Genomic DNA, 17958 nt, shown 5'->3' with positions numbered 1-17958 from the left:
TAGAAATACCATTTGACCCAGCCATCCCATTACTGGGTATATACCCAAAGGTCTATAAGTCATGCTGCTATAAAGACACATGCACACGTATGTTTATTGCGGCACTATTCACAATAGCAAAGACTTGGAAACAACCCAAATGTCCAACAACGATAGACTGGATTAAGAAAATGTGGCACATATACACCATGGAATACTATGCAGCCATAAAAATGATGAGTTCATGTCCTTTGTAGGGACATGGATGAAACTGGGAAACATCATTCTCAGTAAACTATCGCAAGGACAAAAAACCAAACACCGCATGTTCTCACTCCTAGGTGGGAATTGAACAATGAGAACTCATGGACACAGGAAGGGGAACATCACATTCCAGGGACTGTTGTGGGGTGGGGGGAGGGGGGAGGGACAGCATTAGGAGATATACCTAATGCTAAATGACGAGTTAATGGGTGCAGGAAATCAACATGGCACATGGATGCATATGTAACAAACCTGCACATTGTGCACATGTACCCTAAAACCTAAAGTATAATAAAATAAAAAAAAATGTTAGGGTAATTGCCAAAAGAAATATATATATGTTATGCAATTTGTAAAACAGTAAAAAAAAACTAGATAAAAACTAAATTTAGCACTCTAAGAGAATGCAATAAAGAATAAATAAAAATACATTAAAAAGTAGGACAAAGAGAAACCACAAATAAGGCAGTAAAAAACTTCCAAAGATTTGTAATTTACATAAATACAAATTGATTGGGTTCCGTTAAAATTCAGAAATGCTAAGACAATAAAAATAAAGCAAAATCCAGCTGTAGATTGTCTATAAGAGGCATCTAAACAAATAAAGACACTAAGATTAGAAGCTGACATCTGTATGTTAATATTAGACACATTTAAGGCAAAAAACATAACTTATGGTAAAGATCACTGCATGATGATGGGAATATTCAATTCACCTGGAAGATATGATGATTCTAAAATTTGGATGGGTCTAATCACTAGATCAAAAATAATTTTTTAAAATGGGCAGAGCTACATTAAGGAGTTTGCAAACCCACTATCATTATTTTCAATAATTTTTAGAACAAGGACTAAAAAATAAGTATATATGTGTATTTGAATATATAATAAGCTATATATTTGAAATACACAATTCATCATCTTGATTGAATGGACATATTTAGAACATTACATCCCAAATTGAGCAATATTCATTGTTTTCAACCACATAGAATCTATTAAATAGTAATCATGTTTGCTAAGCCATAAAGCATGCTCTAGATTCCTCTTTATGGTTGGTATCATAAAGATCATACTCTCAGTCTACAATGCAATTAAATTATAAATGACCAGCAACAGAGATAAAATAAAAATTAAAATAACTAACCCAGGAGCACAAAATTTAACAATTAACTCATGAGTACAAACTAATAAACAAAATTGGATATTAAACATGATTTAGAAAAAAATGAAATGTATTGCAAGTTTTTTGATACATTTTATATTTTCATAGTTACATATCACCAATCAAGTTTCACATACTGTTCTAAAAAGTTTAAAATATTAACTCATTGAATTCCCATAACAATCATATGTGTTACTACTACTATATTTATTTTACATTTGGAAAATCTAAAGAACAGAGACATTAAATAACTTGGCCAAACTAACATGCATTTTAAGTACTGGAGTGTGGATTAAACCTAGCTACCCCGCGTACATTCACTTAGCAACTATGCCATACTGCCTTTCAACAATTTCATCTAAATAAATAGGATATATTATAACTTTATGCAAATATATCTGAAAATTTAGATGAATTAAATTTATAAAAAAAGCAGTTACTTGCTAAAAGCACTCGAAAAGAAGAAAAATAGTTTTGAATCACTAAAGTCATTGAATTCATAATTTAGTTTTTTCTCACTAAAAGAACAAAGACTAGGTTATTTATTTTAACAGTGACTTCTACCAAACATTCAAAGAATATATAATTTCAACTTTGTAAACGTTTATAAAATAGTAAAAGCAGGCAACATAATTAACTCATGGGGCTAGTATAATCTTGACATGAAAACCATATCAGGATACTATGAGAAAAGAAAATTACAACCCAACCTCTCTCAAGAACCTAGATGCTAAAATCCTAAACAAACTACTGGTAAATTTAATCTACACATGTATAAGAAGAAAAACACAGGATAGATAAAACTGATTTAATCAAGGATGTGTAGCTGTTTTAACAAAAAAATATGACAGCCTTAACAGACACATAAAATATATTTTAAAAAGTCAAAATTCACCACTAATAAGAAAGTTTTACATATTAGAAATAGAAAGATACTTTATTAACCTGACATTATTATCTACCAAAAGATCACAGTACATATCATACTTAATGAGAAATTATTTAAACTTTTTTTTATTGAGAAAGAAGACAAGGAGCCCACTTTTACCACTTTATTAATCATTACACTTCAGGTCTTAAGAAAGGGAAGAGTGCAAAAAAAAAAAAAAAAAAAAAAAAAAAAAAAACTACAATTATAAGGAAGTAACTTCCTGCAAAGGAAGTAACTAAATTTTTTTATTTGCAGAAGATATCGTTTGATTTTTTTAAAAAAACACAGTTCTGTATTATGGGGACAGGATTAATATATTAGTAAATATTAAGCCCTCTGCTGAGAAAAAAAAGAGGGTCTCTCTACCCCTAACCTCCTCCAGCTGTACTTTACAGCACTCTGTTATTTTCAGGGAGGAGGTTATGGTCATCCTCAGAAGCAAAACTGATGGAAAATGTATAGCCATGCCTATTCATTATGTATTATCTCTGGCTGATTTCCTTACGATAGAGTGAGTAGCTGCAACAGAGACCATATGCCTGGCCAACATGTGGATTAGAATCTTGCATCCCGGCCAGGCGCGGTGGCTCACGCCTATAATCACAGCACTTTGGGAGGCTATGGTGGGCAGATCACCTGAGGTGAGGAGTCTGAGACCAGCCTGACCAACATGGCGAAACCTGGTCTCTACTAAAAATACAAAAATTAGCTGGGTATGGTGTAATCCCAACTGCTCGGGAGGCTGAGGCAGGAGAGTCATTTGAACCCAGGAGGTGGAGGTTGCAGTGAGCTGAGATTACACCATTGCACTCTAGCCTGGGCAACAGAGTGAGACTCCATCTCAAAATAATAATAATAATAATAATAATAATGATAACAATAATGATAAAAGTCTTGCATCCCTCAGACAGAAAATAGACTTATTTTGTATATCCATAAAACACTTAAACATGTCATATATCATATCATATATTTAGCTATAAAGAAAATTTAATGTCAATGAAAAGAGATTTAAAGCCTATGCTTTTTGATACTAATCCAAATAAATTAAAAATAAATAATAGGAATGTTATCAAAATTAATGTCAATATTTAATTTTCTGATATGAATTCAAATAAAAATAAATAATAAGAATGTTATCAAAATTAGAAGTAAAAGAAATACACACCCAGGTAACTGTTACACTGAAAGGGATTCTAAGAGGGAAAGTTAAAAAATACATATAAACCAATGAAAAGCAGGACAACTGACATCAAAATGTACAGTGTTGAGTTGTACATTCATAGTAAAATATAGAGCATGAAAGCTATGATTATTAGAATTTTTTTTATTTTATTTAATTTTTGAGATGGAGTCTCACTTTGTCACCTAGGCTGGAGTGTGGTGCCCTGGCATGATCTTGGCTCACTGCAACCTCTGCCTCCCAGGTCAAGTCATTATCCCACCACAGCTTTCCAAGTAGCTGGGATCACAGTCGTGTGCCAACATGCCTGGCTAAGTTTTTGTATTTTTGGTAGAGACAGGGTATCACCATTTTGCCCAGTCTGGTTTCAAACTGCTGAGCTCAAGCGATGCACCCATCTCAGCCTCCCAAAGTGCTGGGTTTACAGGCATGAACCACTGCACCCAGCACAATGTAATTTTTAAATAAAACAAAAACCCAGCCAGGTGCGATGGCTCACGCCTGTAATCCCAACACTTTAGAAGGCAAAGTGGGTGGATGACCTGAGGTCAGGAATTCGACACCAGCCTGGCCAACATGGAGAAACTCCATCTCTACTAAAAATACAAAAACTAGCTGAGTATGGTGGCGCACACCTGTAATCCCAGCTACTCGGGAGGCTGAGGCAGGAGAACTGCTTGAACCCAGGAGGCAGAGGTTGCAGTGAGCCGAGATTGCACCACCGTACTTCAGCCTGGGTGAGAGAATGAGGCTCCATCAAAAAAAAAACCCAGAAAACAGAAAAACAACCCACAATTTTGGAAGATAGAGTTAACAGGTGGTCTGGGAGTGTTCTATCCTTAACTCTGTGGAAGCTTAGATAACTGATTTTCATTTTTGCACAAGCTAGGGCCATGCAATTTATGATTTGAAATTTAAGATCCTAAACTTCCCTGGAGAACTTCAGAGTAAGATTTGTTTACTAATGGCTTTCACTCAGATTAATCAAATACACAACATGGCTTGGCTATGTAAACAGAGGGGCATAAAAACACCCTACTAAGAACTACTACATTGAGAGCTTCCAGAACACAATTTTTTTCATTTAGATCCACAAATGAAATGTGTCCATGTGTGAATAAGGGTTCTGAGGAGGTTGTGCCTGTATGATTCTTGGGCCCTTAATGCTTGCTTGTTCTCTCTTTCTCTAGCCACACAATATCTTTTGCTATATAGTTTATGTTGGTATGCTCAATATAGTCTTGTGAGTCCTTTCAAATACACAAATTTGTGCAGTCTTTTCAAGAGGGTATTCATTCAAAGAAATGTTAAAAGAACTAGAACATAATTTAAAAGGACTAAAATAGACATTAAAATTTTAAAAAAAGAAATCCAAGCAAATAGTGAATTAAAAATCTGAACTTCTGAAAATACCAAGGAAGAATAAAGCTGCTTTTGAAACTACTAATAAAATTAAGGAAAATAAGAGAGAAAAGACTAGTTAGTGTTAGATGATGTAAACACAAAATTAGGAGAAATTAGAGTTATTGAAATAATAACTACATGCACCTCTAGGCCAATGAGTCTAATTCATAATTTCCTAGCAAAATACAATCTAACAAAATTGACTAAGGAAAGATGGCAAACTTGAAAAGGTAATCACCGTAAAAATGCAAAGGGGAAACAGTTAATATGATGCAAATATTAACTGCTACATTTTACCTAAACTTTAAAGAACAGATTATTAAATGTTACATTGAACATTCTGAGGAATAAAATGGTGGAAATTTTCTCATTCTCTTTACAAAACTAGTACAACTTTGTTTTCAAACCTGAAAAAGAATGATAAAGAAGAGATCAAGCCTACTTATAAATAAAAACATCTTAAATGAGACAACTGCAGAAAAATTTGAACCATATAGTTAAAAAACACATATATAATATCTCTTTCAGTAGTTAAAAATCCTGCTTGATGGTTTGCAGTCAGAATAACTGACACTTGACCAGCCTTCTTACCATAATCAATCAGAAAATTGGAAGACTATATGAATAATCTGTTTACTTATAGAGAACAGGAATCACAATAATGTACTCTCTGCACAAAGGGATAAAGATAAAGTGAAGTTTCAAATTACCACATATTATTAACTAAAGACACTTTCCAGGCAATAACATACTATGGTGGTTTAACTAATTTGAGGGGTTAGAAATTATACAAAAATTTTAAAAAGCTAAGGCAGCCAGCCACAAACTATAGAGAATAATACCAGGAAAATATGGCATTATATACAGGAAGAAGCCCATGCTTCTAAAATGGCATCCTGTTGAGTTTTTAGCTCTATATTAAGTTGCACAATCTAGTGTGATACCCAGGCAAATGACAACATCTTGTAGAAAAAAAGATTACTGTGGAGGTGTGAAAAGAATAAGTCTCAATTTCACACAAGACTGGAAAATATTTCCTAACTGACTAGTAAGAGAGGAGGGACTTGATTGAATGTCTAGCACATCTTATAGAGACCCCAGAAAATTCATCGCCATTTGGGAGTACTGAAGGATCCATAAGGTAAAATTGACGTTATATGTCCCATAACAACATTTAAACATAAGCCTTAAAAAATCATGATCATACATAAACCTGTTAAAACAAAATTCTCCAATCTTTGAAAGCAGACAAAACTCAACAATAGCATAGAAATAAAACTGTCTGGTATGCAATAAAATTATGTAATACATGGAAAGAAACAAGAAAAGAAGAGATATAACTAGGAAAAATATTAGTCAACAGAAATAGATTGAGAAATAGCAGAGATTACAGAATTAACAGGATAGACCTTAGAAACATTTAATGAGGGGCAGAGATGTTAAGATAGAAAAAGAGCCAATAGAACTTGTAAAATAACTCATTATCTGAGATTAAAAACTTACTGGTGTGATTTGACACTACAGACAAATAAAATAATCTCAAAGACATAGCATTAGAAAGTATACAAACTGAAGCATGTGTATTTTAAAAAGATTTATAAGTAGTTAAGAGAGGCTCAGTAACCTGCAGGAAAGTATCAGGTGATCTAATGTAAGTTTAAATTGGGATCCCAGACTACAGTCAAAGTGAAAGAATAAATTATAAAATCAGCTAGAGAAAAGCATCTAGTTACTTACAAAGAAAACCTCATTAGAATAACTGCAGATTTCTCAGCAGAAACCTTACAGGCCAGAAGAGAATGACATAAAATATTCAAAGTTTTGAAAGAAAAATACTGCTGGCCAAGAATTCTATGTTTAACAAGATTGAGCTTCACAAAGTAAGGAGAAATAAACTTTTTCCCAAACAAGCAAATACCGAGGGAATTCATCACCACTAAACCAGTCCTATTAGAAATGCTCTGGGCCTGGTGTGTTGGATCATGCTTGTATTCCCAGCACTTTGGGAGGCTGAGGCAGATGGATTGCTTTGAGTCCAGGAGTTTGAGAACGGCCTGGGCAACATGACAAAACCCCATATGTACTGAAAAAAATACAAAAACTAGCTGGTGTGGTGGCATGTGTCTGTAGTCTCAGCTATTTGGGAAGCTGAGGTGGGAGGATGGCTTGAGCCCAGGATATGGAGATTACAGTGAGCTGAGATCATTCCACTGCACTCCAGCCTTGTTGACAGAGCTAGATCTGAAAAAGAAAAAGAAACAAACAAAAACAAAAGAAAAGAAAGGAAAAGAAAAAGAGAAGAGGAGAGGAGAGGAGGGGAGGGGAGGAAGAAAAGTTCAAAAAAATCCTAAACTTAGGTGATATTCACCATTATGAAAACACACAAAAGTACAAAATCACTGATATGGTTTGGATGTTTTATCCCCTTCAAATATCAGTTTGAAATGTAATCCCCCAGTGTTGGAGGTGAGGCCTGGTGGGAAGTGTTTGGATCATGCGTGCAGATCCCTCATGGATGACTCAGTGCCCTCCTTACAGCAGTAATGAGTGAGTTCTTGTGCCGAGTTCACATGAGAACTGGCTGTTTAAAAGAGTTTGGCACCCACTCACTGCTGCTTTCTTACCATGTGACATGCCTGCTCCCCGACTTCACCTTCTGCCATGAGTGGAAGCTTTCTGAAGCTCTCACCAGAAGCAATGCTGGTGCCATGCAGAACTGTGAAAAAAATAACCTATTTTCTTTATAAACTACCCAGCCTCAGGTATTCCTTTATAGCAACACAAATGAAACACAGAAAATTGGTACCGAGAAGTAAGGCATTGCTATAAAGATACCTGAAAACATGGAGGCAGCTTTGGAAATGGGTAATGGAGAGAGATAAGAAAAGTTTTAGGGCTCTGGTTCTGAAGAACACAGGAAGATAAGGAAAGGTTTGGAACTTCTTAGAGACTGGTTAAATGGTGGTGACTGAAATTCTGATAGAAATATAGACAGTGATGTCCAGGCTGATAAGATCTCAGATGGAAATGAGAAATTTATTAGGAACTGGGCCAAAGATCACACTTGTTATGCCTTAGCAAAGAGCTTAACTGCATTGTGTCCATGTCCTGGGCATTTGTGGAAGGTTGAGCTTAAAGAGTGATGTCTTAGAGTATTTGGCAGAACAAATTTCTAAGCAGCAAAGCATTCAAGAAATGATATGGCTGCTTCTAACAACCTATAATCAGATATTGGGGCAAAGAAATGACTTAAAGTTGGAACTTATATTTAAAAGGGAAGCAAAGTGTAAAAATTTGTAAAGTTCAAACCTGTCTTTGTGATAGAAAAGGAAAGGGTGTTTTCAAGACAGAAATACAAGCAGGTTGTGGAGCAATCACTTACTAGAGAGATTAGCATGACTAAAAGGGGGCCAAGTGTTAACAACAAAGACAGTGGAAAAAAGCCCTCAAAGGCATTTCAGAAGTCTTTGGGAAAGCCCCTCCCATCACAGGCCCAGAGGCCCAGGAGGAAAGAATGGTTTTAAGGGCTAGACCCAGGAACCTGCTCCTCTACTCAGCCTCAGGACACTGCTGCTCACATCATGGCCACTCCAGCTCCAGCCTCAGCTTAAAGGGCCCAGGTACAGTTTGGGATGCCACTGTGGACATTGCAAGGCATAAGCCTTGTCAGGTTCTATATGCTGTTTAGTCTGCAGGCTTACAGAATGCAAGAATGAAGGAGGCTTGGCAGCTCCATATAGATTTCAGAGCATGTATGAGAAAGGCAGGGAGCCCAGGCAGAAGCCTGCTGCAGGGCTGAAGCTCCTGCAGAGAGACTCTAGTAGGGCAGTGCCAAAGGGAAATGTGGGATTGAAACACTCACACTGAGTCCTCACTGAGCACTACCTAGTGGAACTGTGGGAATAGGACCACTGCACTCCAGATGCCAGCATGGTACAGCCACCAGCAGGTTGCCACCTCAGCATGGAAAAGCAGCATGCATTAGGCTCAAATCAGTGACAGAAGCTATGGGGGCTCCACCCTGAAAAGCCACAGTGGTGGGGCTGCCTAATGCCTTGGGAGCCCACTCCTTTTTTTTAGTGTGCTCTGGATGAGAGACATGGAATCAAGGGAGATTATTTTGGAGCTTCGAGATTTAATGTTGGCACTGCTAGATTTTAGATTTGCATGGGGCATGTTGCCCCTTTATTTTGGCTATTTTCTCCTTCTTGGAATGGAAATGTCTACCCAATGCCTGTACCAGCGTAGTATCTTGGGAATAATAACATGTTTTTGATTTCACGAGCTCATAGGTGAAAGCAACATACCTTAAGTCTCAAATAAAATTTTGGACCATGGGCTTTTTATTGAATTAATGCTGGAATCAGTTAAGATTTGGGGGGACTATTGGGAAGGGATGATTGTATTTTGCAATATAAAAAATACATGAGATTTGGTGGCCAGTGGCAGAATGATATGGTTTGGATGTTTTGTCCCCTCAATATTTCATGTTGAAGTATAATCCCCAGTGTTGGAGGTGGGGCCTGGTAGGAGGTGTTTTGGTCATGGGAATGGATCCCCCATAAATGACTTTGTGCCCACTTCATAGTAAACATAGTAAACAGTAAACAGTGGGTTCTCACTCTGAGTTCTGATTTTTAAGAGCATGGCACCCACCCATTGCTGCTTTCTCACCATGTGATATGCCTGCTTCCCCTTCACCTTCTGCCATGAGTGGAAGCTTCCTGAGGCCCTCAGCAGAAGCAATTCTGGTGCCATGCATGTATGGCCTACTGGGAGCCAAATCAGGAATGCAATGTGATTCACAACAGCCAAAAAATGAATGAGATTCTTAAGAAATACCACTAACCAGGGAGGTGCAAGATCTCTGCACTGAGAATTACAAAACACTGCTCAAAGAAACCAGAGATGACACAAACAAATAGAAAAAGACACTATGCTCATAGATAGGAGAATTAATATTGTTAAAATGACCATGCTGCCCAAAGCAATTTACAGATTCAATGCCATTCCTATCAAACTACCAATGGCATTACTCACAGAACAAGAAAACATCATTTTTAAATTTATATGGAACCAAAAAAAAGAGTCTGAATAGCCAAGGAAATCCTAAACAAAAAGAACAAAGCAGGAGGCATCAAGCTACCTGAATTCAAACTATACTACAGGTCTACAGTAAACAAAACAGCATGGTATTGGCACAAAAATAGATACATAGGCCTGCAACCATGTGATCTTTGACAAAACTGACAAAAACAAGCAATGGGGAAGGGTTTCCCTATTCAATAAATGGTTCTGGAATAACTGGCTAGCCATATGCAGAAGATCAAAACTGGGCCCCTCCTATACAGAAATCAACACAAGACAGATTAAAGACTGAAATGTAAAACCCAATTTATAAAAACCCTGGAAGACAATGTAGGCAATACCATTCAAGACATAGGAACTGGCAAAGGTTTCATGAGGAGGATGCCAAAAGCAATTGCAACAAAGGCAAAAATTGACAAATGGGATCTACTGAAACTAAAGAGCTTCTGCACAGCAAAAGAAACTAGTAACACAGTAAACAGACAACCTACAAAATAGGAAGAAATATTTGCAAACTATACATCTGGCAAGAGTCTAATATTCAGCATCTATAAGTAACTTAAACAAATTTACAATAAAAAAAACACAATCCCATTAAAAAGAGGGCAAATAATATGAACAGACACTTTTCAAAAGAAGATAAACATGCAATCAGCAGCATATTTAAAGAAGCCCAATATCACTGATCATTAGATAAATGCAAATCAAAATCACAATGAGATACCAGCTTGCACCAGTCAGGATGGATAGTATTAAAAAGAAAAAAAATAATAGATGATGGCAAGGTTGCAGAGAAAAGGGAACATTTATACATTGTTGGTGGGAGTGTAAATTAATTCAACCACTGTGGAAAGTAGTATGATGATTCCTCAAAGAGCTAAAAACAGAACTACCATTTGACCCTGCAATCCCATTACTGGCTATATACCCAAAGGAACATACAGCATCCTAGCATAAAGACACATGCATGTGTATGTTCATTTCAGTACATTACTCACAATAGCAAAGGCATGGAATCAACCTAAATGTTCATTAATGGTAGACTAGATTTTTAAAGATATGGCACATATATACCATGGAATACTATGCAGCCATAGAAAAGAATTAGATCATGTCCTTTGCAGGAACATGGATGGAGCTGGAGGCCATTGTCCTTAGCAAACTAACACAGGAACAGAAAACCAAATTCGCATGTTCTCACTTGTAAGTGGGAGCTAAATGATGAGAACACATGGACACAAAGAGGGGAACGACACTGAGGCCACACTGCGTTAGAGGGTGGGAGGAGGGAGAGGATCAGAAAAAATAATAATTGAGTACTAGTACTAGGCTTAGTACCAGGGTGATGAAATAATCTGTACAACAAACCCTCATGACATAAGTTTATCTGTAAAACAAACCTACACATGTACCACTCAGCCTAAAATAAAAGATTTTCTTAATAAAGAAAATAACTATTTGCCCATTAAAAATAAAATAAAACAACATAAATATAGAAAATAACTATATGCCAATTAAAAATAACATAAAAAGAAACAATAGGGAAAGATAATTTTTTCAATAAATGTTGGGAAAACGGTATGTCCACAGGCAGAAGAATTAAATTGGACCCTTACCTCACATCATATACAAAAAACAACAAAAAATGAATTAAAGATATAAACATAAGGTCGTAAGGCATAAAACTGTAAGAGAAAACATACAAAGCTTCTCGATGTTGATCTAGGCAATAAATGTTTGGTTATGGCACTAAAAGCACAGGCAATAAAAGCAAAAATAGAAAAATGAGATTACATCAAATTGAAAACTTTTTGCATTGCTGTAAAACAATCCATAGAGTGAGAAAGCAACCTACAGAATTGTATAAAATATTTGTATACCATATATCTGATAAGATGTTGTTATCCCAAGTATATAAAAAACTGAAACAACTCAATAGTAAAAAAATTATTAAAATTAAAAATACAATCAAAACCACAATGATATACCACTTCGCATCTCTTAGAATGCCTAATGTCAAAAAAGTAAAAGACAACAAGCATTGGCAAGATTGTGAAGAAAAAGAAATCCTTGCACATTGTTGGTAGAAATGTAAATTTGTACAGACATTGTGGAAAGCAGTATGAAGGTTCCTCAACAATTACCTTATGATCTAGCAATTCAACTTCTGGGTACATATCCAAAGGAAATGAAATCAATATGTTGAAGAGGTATCTGCACTCTCATGTTTACTGCAGCATTATTCACAATAGCTAATATATAGAAACAAATGTACATCAACAGATGAGGGGATAAAGAAAATCTGATATATACCAAGAGATAGATGTATCTGTCTGTCTAAGTAGATGTATAAATCAACACAGATACACAGACAGACAGGTAGAAAGATACAATACAATACTATTTAGCCTTTCAAACAAAGGAAATCCTGCCATTTGTGACAACATCAAAGAACTTGGAGAACATCATGCTAAGTGGAATAAGCCAAATGCAGAAAGACAAAAAAAGGCATGATTTATATGTGTAATATAAAAATGTCAAGCTCATAGGAAAAGAGAATAGAACGGTGGTTACCAGGAGTTATGGGGAGGAGGATATATAAGATAAGTGTGGAAGATCTAATGTACAACAATGTGACTATAGTTAACAATATTGTGTCATTAAAAACTGCCAAGAGAGTAGCTCTTAAGTGTTCTTCTGCCACCACACACAAATAGTAACTATGTGATGTGAGGATATGTTAATTAGCTTGCTTGTGGTGAATACTTCACTGTATATACACATATCAAGTTGTATATGATTCTCTTTGTCTTAGGATGGTGTTACCTCTTGATTAGCCAATTGTGAGTCAAAAATATTGTAAGCTGAGAATGCATGTAATACCCCAACAAACCGACAGTAAAGTTGAAAAACTCTAAATTGAACCATTACAAGTTAGGGAACATCTGTACCATCAATATATACAATTTTAAATTATCCACTATACCTTAATAAAGTTGTGCTGTGGGAGAGAAGCTGCTGTAAAGGCAGAAAACAGTAAGTATAAGGATATGAGTACAAAGACTTAAAATTTTTTTTTTCGAATTTTGGTTGTCAACATTAGTACAAACAATAAAAATAACAAAAAGAAAATAGGAAATTCCTTATGATCCTTCATGTCTCAACGCAGTCTCTTTATAAATTATAAAGGCTTCTGTGATGACCCTAGATAGGTCTATGCATTCTCTTTCCCAGAACTTTCCCAGCTTTTACACATACCCACTTCCTTTATTGCTCTTATTATATTGGGCCATGGCTATCTTTCCAAGTATACTGTAAGAGCCGTGAGCAAAAATTGTGCCATTTTTCCTTGAATGGTTAAAACTTAGCACCATATCTAACATGAAGCAAACACTCAATAAATGTTAGTTGAAAGAATAAATAGAATGCAAGATTTACTCAATAATTACTGCTGATATTTACCTGATTCATAGAGATAGCCTGATCTCTTGGTTGGTCTTCCATCCCAATCAGCATTTGTCTCCTTCTACATAATTCACAACAGCAAAACAAATAGATCCATAAAAAAAATCTTTAGGACTCAAACATCAACTATTATTTTTATATTTATAGTACAGAAATTTAAGATTTGGGAATTTCTCTTTAATGTCAATTTACAAGAAATGCACGTTTTTATTATGTTTATATTACAGGTATTATTTATAGAATTCAAAGTTCATAGTTGTATCAAAAGTTATACTTAAAACCACCTACACGTTTGGTAATTTTCTGAGACTTTGGGATTTAGCATATAGTTGTAGTTTCATCTAACACATCTAAGATTTAATATGGATGGCAATGTAAGATTTAATATGGATGGCAATGTTGATAGTGCACACATTACCCTAAAAAGGTCAGTAATAAAATTTAGACACTGTTTTTAAAGGAGATTTTTTTTAAGTTAAGGGCATAGCCTTTATAATATTTTGGCTAATATGACGCCCAATGTCAAAGCTTTTAAAATTTTTTTTGACTCTTAGCATATTTAATTGTGGCTATTGATATAGTAGAACAGTGAACTAAGCCTGATGTACGTTTCTCAAATGTTTACTATAAAACTGCACCACAGAAAAGCCCATTGTGATAAACATACTACATTTTAGGAGTTATACATAATTTAGTGTCTCAATTATTATGCATTCTAGGACATGGAAAATGATGCCACTTTCTACCCTAGTTACAAAAAATTCTTTTGGAAATAATTTAGTAAATTTCTAGTTTATTGAAATCTATTTCAAACCACATTAACTCCCTAGGGCAGCTGAGCTAGTTAATGCTATACTAATAATGAAACCAAGGATACATATTTGATTCCTGTAACAAGTTGGCAACCCACAGAGAAAATCTATTTCATGTCCAAAAGCTATACCCTGAATCTTTGCTGGTATCTCTCGAACAGCAGGTAACTGATCACTGGTCAAAAAGTACTAAATCATTACTGTACAAGCCCAGTTAAAGAAGTCCAACTTTATACTTCCTCTAAAAGCTGCAGATATGTACCATGAACTAACATCTTGTAGCTTACATTTAAGCAGACTGTTCAAGGGCTATTAAAATGTTATTATTGTATGACTAATTTCAGGGAATAAAGTTGTTTTGTATGGTTACATAAATCATGACATTTTATACCAATTATGACCATAAGATCATATCCCTTTTATTGTGTTTGTATTTGGGGTAAAAGAACTGTTATATACCTCTTCTTTTGAAGGATCCAAAAATGCCTGTGAAACTCTGGAAAAATTTCTTGTGGGTGATACCTGAGCTGAAATAATTGAACCTTGGCCTGAAATATTTATACCTCCTAGAGAAAGAAGAGATAACTTTAAATATGAGAAGTTGATATTGCTGGGACAAGGGTTAATATTAATTTACAGCATTACTCCAACATTCTCCCTGCTCAGCTGCCACAGTGACTAAAATTGCCACAATCAGGGATTTATTTGAGTCAAGGAAATATCTCCAAAAATAACATGTCTTTTTTGATGTTTACTGCCTACAAATTTCCAGTGGTTCCCATTGCCTTCAAAGACAAGCCTGAAATCCTTATTAAATGTTTTATGCCAGCTTAATCTTCTGCTATAACCACAGCCCACTGCTAGAATTAACTGTTTGCATTTGAGTAACTAGGCAATGAAAAATCATTTGGAGAGTGAAATAAACAAAGCTGTGATTTAGGAAGATTGTTTCATAGAAAAATGTACAGTGGGTTAAAAAGAGGAAGATGAAATTGGAGAAAGGTTACTGCAATAGTGAAGAATGGAGAAAACAAGGGTAGGAGCAACGGTAATGGAAAAAAGTGAAGATCAAAATAAATTAAGGAAGTAGAATAGACAGAAAGTGTGAACTTTTAGATGCAAAATATAAGAGGAAGAGTCCAAGGCAACTTAGGTTTTGTGCCTGGGTGAAATAAAAGGGTCAGGAAGATGATAATGAATTGAGTTTTGTAGTAAATTTGATGTGATCCTTAGCCACTGGAGGAAGATGTCTCATGTTTTCTGTATGCATATGTCAGATATGCATGTCAGTATATTTAGTGACTTGCGTAAACATAACAAGGCACACAGATATTGGGTAATGAATATTTCATTTAAAGAGAAATGGGAAACAAAATGTATCATTTGTTGGAAATTAATGGCAGTGAAATATGGAAACAATCTTGGGGACAGTTCTCTGTATTCCAATCTCCTGAAGCCAGTATGCCAGCATCTTTATCTGTAACTACAAACAGCCACAGCAGAGACCCTATCTTTTCCACACTTTGAAAATTCCAAAAGGCACACTCATCTAGCAATCACTCAAATATATGGGCTAATTATAATATCTATATTCATAAAAAATTTATATCAGCCTTAATTTTTTAGAATAAGCATATTTTTATAATCAGATAAAACAACTTAAAATGTATAATAAAACTATAATTGCATACATAACAGAAAAATTATGACTATTGTGTATTTTCTTACCTCTATCATCGAAAATACTTGAGTTTTTAGATATCATCCCATCTCGCTACATGATACCACATTAAAGAGAAAAAATTACATTAGTAACTGTACTTCCAAAAAACATTCTGCCTTCTATCAATTAACCAATGAATACAGATGTTTTCCCTCTTTTAACCAGTAACTCATAAAAACTGTTTAGGTAAAATACATATCATCATCCTCCTAGGATACCTTTCATAAAATCTCAAATTTAACTAGTCCAAAAGTGAGCTCAATATGTAGCAATGTATAAACTTACTTCTTCTCCAGTCTTCCTTTTGTACCTAAAGGCATGGTAATACATGCTATGGTTGGTTCTAAAAAGTTTAGAGTTATTCAGTTTGTCTCAGAGAAATCCAATCTAATCCATTCATACCCAGTTCAAGCCAGTGTAATGCTTATTAAAAACACTGTTTAGAACCAAAGTAAAATTCATCATTCCAGGATAATTTTATTGGAATAGTATTTTTCTGTGTCTGTTGCCTCACTAGACAATGAGTCTTTTAGAGGAGCAATTATGTCTTATTCTTCTTTTTATATTACCCAATTTCTTATATTTAATTTATCTTATATTACCCAATTATTGTTTTCCTTCATTCTAGCTTAGTACAACACCTGGTCAATAGTATATGCTCAATAAATGCAAGCTGTCATTATTATTACTACTTCCAAATGTTTGTTTGGGGTATTTTCTGCTAAAATCCACAGTGCGTTTAGCGCAAAGCTAACTCAATGCTTTCTCTGCCAGGAAAATGGGTCAGGTTTCATGAATAAAACTCAATATCCCTAAACAATCAGTACTATGCTGCTGAAGGAGAGAGTTCATAGAAATAAAAGTTAAGTAGATAAATTAGTAAATACAACACCAAACTTTAAAGCATAATTGTATACCTTTTGAGTTATACCATTATCCTGTACATCTGCCTGATAAACAACAGAAGTTGAGTTTTTTTTCGTAAAATTATTTGAACTATTTTGACACTGATGAGCAGCATTTGCTGTATGTCCTAAAAGAAAACAAAAGAGAGAGAAACTCTATAGTTTTTTTTAACAGCTTTAGGAAAGTACAAAGTAGAATAAATTGTACCTATTTAATTACTTATTTGACTTTGAAATATGTATCCAACTGTGAAACCATCACTGCATTCAAGATAACACGTCTATTATCCTTAGAAGTTTTCTCATGCAACTTTGTAATCTATCCATCTCTCCGTTCGCATACTCCAAAAACACTGATCTATACCACTAACTCAAGATTAGTTTGTGCTTTCTAGAATTTCATATTTCCCTGGCTTCTTTCACTCATCACAAGGTTGTTGCACATATCAATGGTATTGTTTTTCTTTTTCATTTCTGAGAAGAATTCTGTTATATGGCTATGCTATAATTTTTTTATGCACTTACCTGTTGATGGACATTTGGATTGTTTCCAGTTTTTATAAATAAATAAAATATTTATTTATTTTACTTGTTTATATTATCTTATTATAAAGAAATATAAATTTTATTTTATTATAAATATAAATTTTATTTTATTATAAATAAAATTTATAAATAATAAATTTCTTTGAACATTCATATACAAGTCGTGTGTGAACACATTTTTTTTTTCATTTTTACTGGGTAAATACCTAGTAGCTGAATGACTGGTCATGTGGTAAATACAGGTTTAAGTTAAATAAAAAGCCAAACCAGTTTTTCAATGTGGTTGTACCATTTTACATATCAATCAGCAGTGCATCAGAGTTTCAGTACTTTCACATCCTTGCCAACACTTAGTAAGGAGAAAAATGAAGATCAAAGTAAAATTTTTAAAAAATATGAAAAGAGAGAGAAAGAATGAAATAAAAAACGGGCTCATTAACATATTTAGTTAGTAGTAAGCCAAAAACAAATAAGGCCACGAATCAGCAAAATA

General features: G+C 34.6%; 1 protein-coding gene across 1 annotated transcript in view; it reads right to left on the bottom strand.

Annotated features, from left to right (window-relative positions):
• Positions 1-17958, bottom strand: part of FSIP2 (fibrous sheath interacting protein 2) — a 94327-nt gene that overhangs the window by 55030 nt on the left and 21339 nt on the right. Inside the window, exons 10-13 of the mRNA XM_030802578.1 lie at positions 16932-17047; positions 16020-16065; positions 14751-14857; positions 13477-13540 (exon numbers count right to left, since the gene is read on the bottom strand). Of these exons, the coding sequence (XP_030658438.1) occupies positions 13477-13540; positions 14751-14857; positions 16020-16065; positions 16932-17047 (333 nt within the window). The remainder of the gene's footprint in view (positions 1-13476; positions 13541-14750; positions 14858-16019; positions 16066-16931; positions 17048-17958) is intronic.

Source organism: Nomascus leucogenys, chromosome 22a, assembly GCF_006542625.1.
Source record: "Nomascus leucogenys isolate Asia chromosome 22a, Asia_NLE_v1, whole genome shotgun sequence".
NCBI classification, from domain to species: Eukaryota; Metazoa; Chordata; class Mammalia; order Primates; family Hylobatidae; genus Nomascus; species Nomascus leucogenys.
This window is presented reverse-complemented; position numbering and strand designations above follow the sequence as displayed.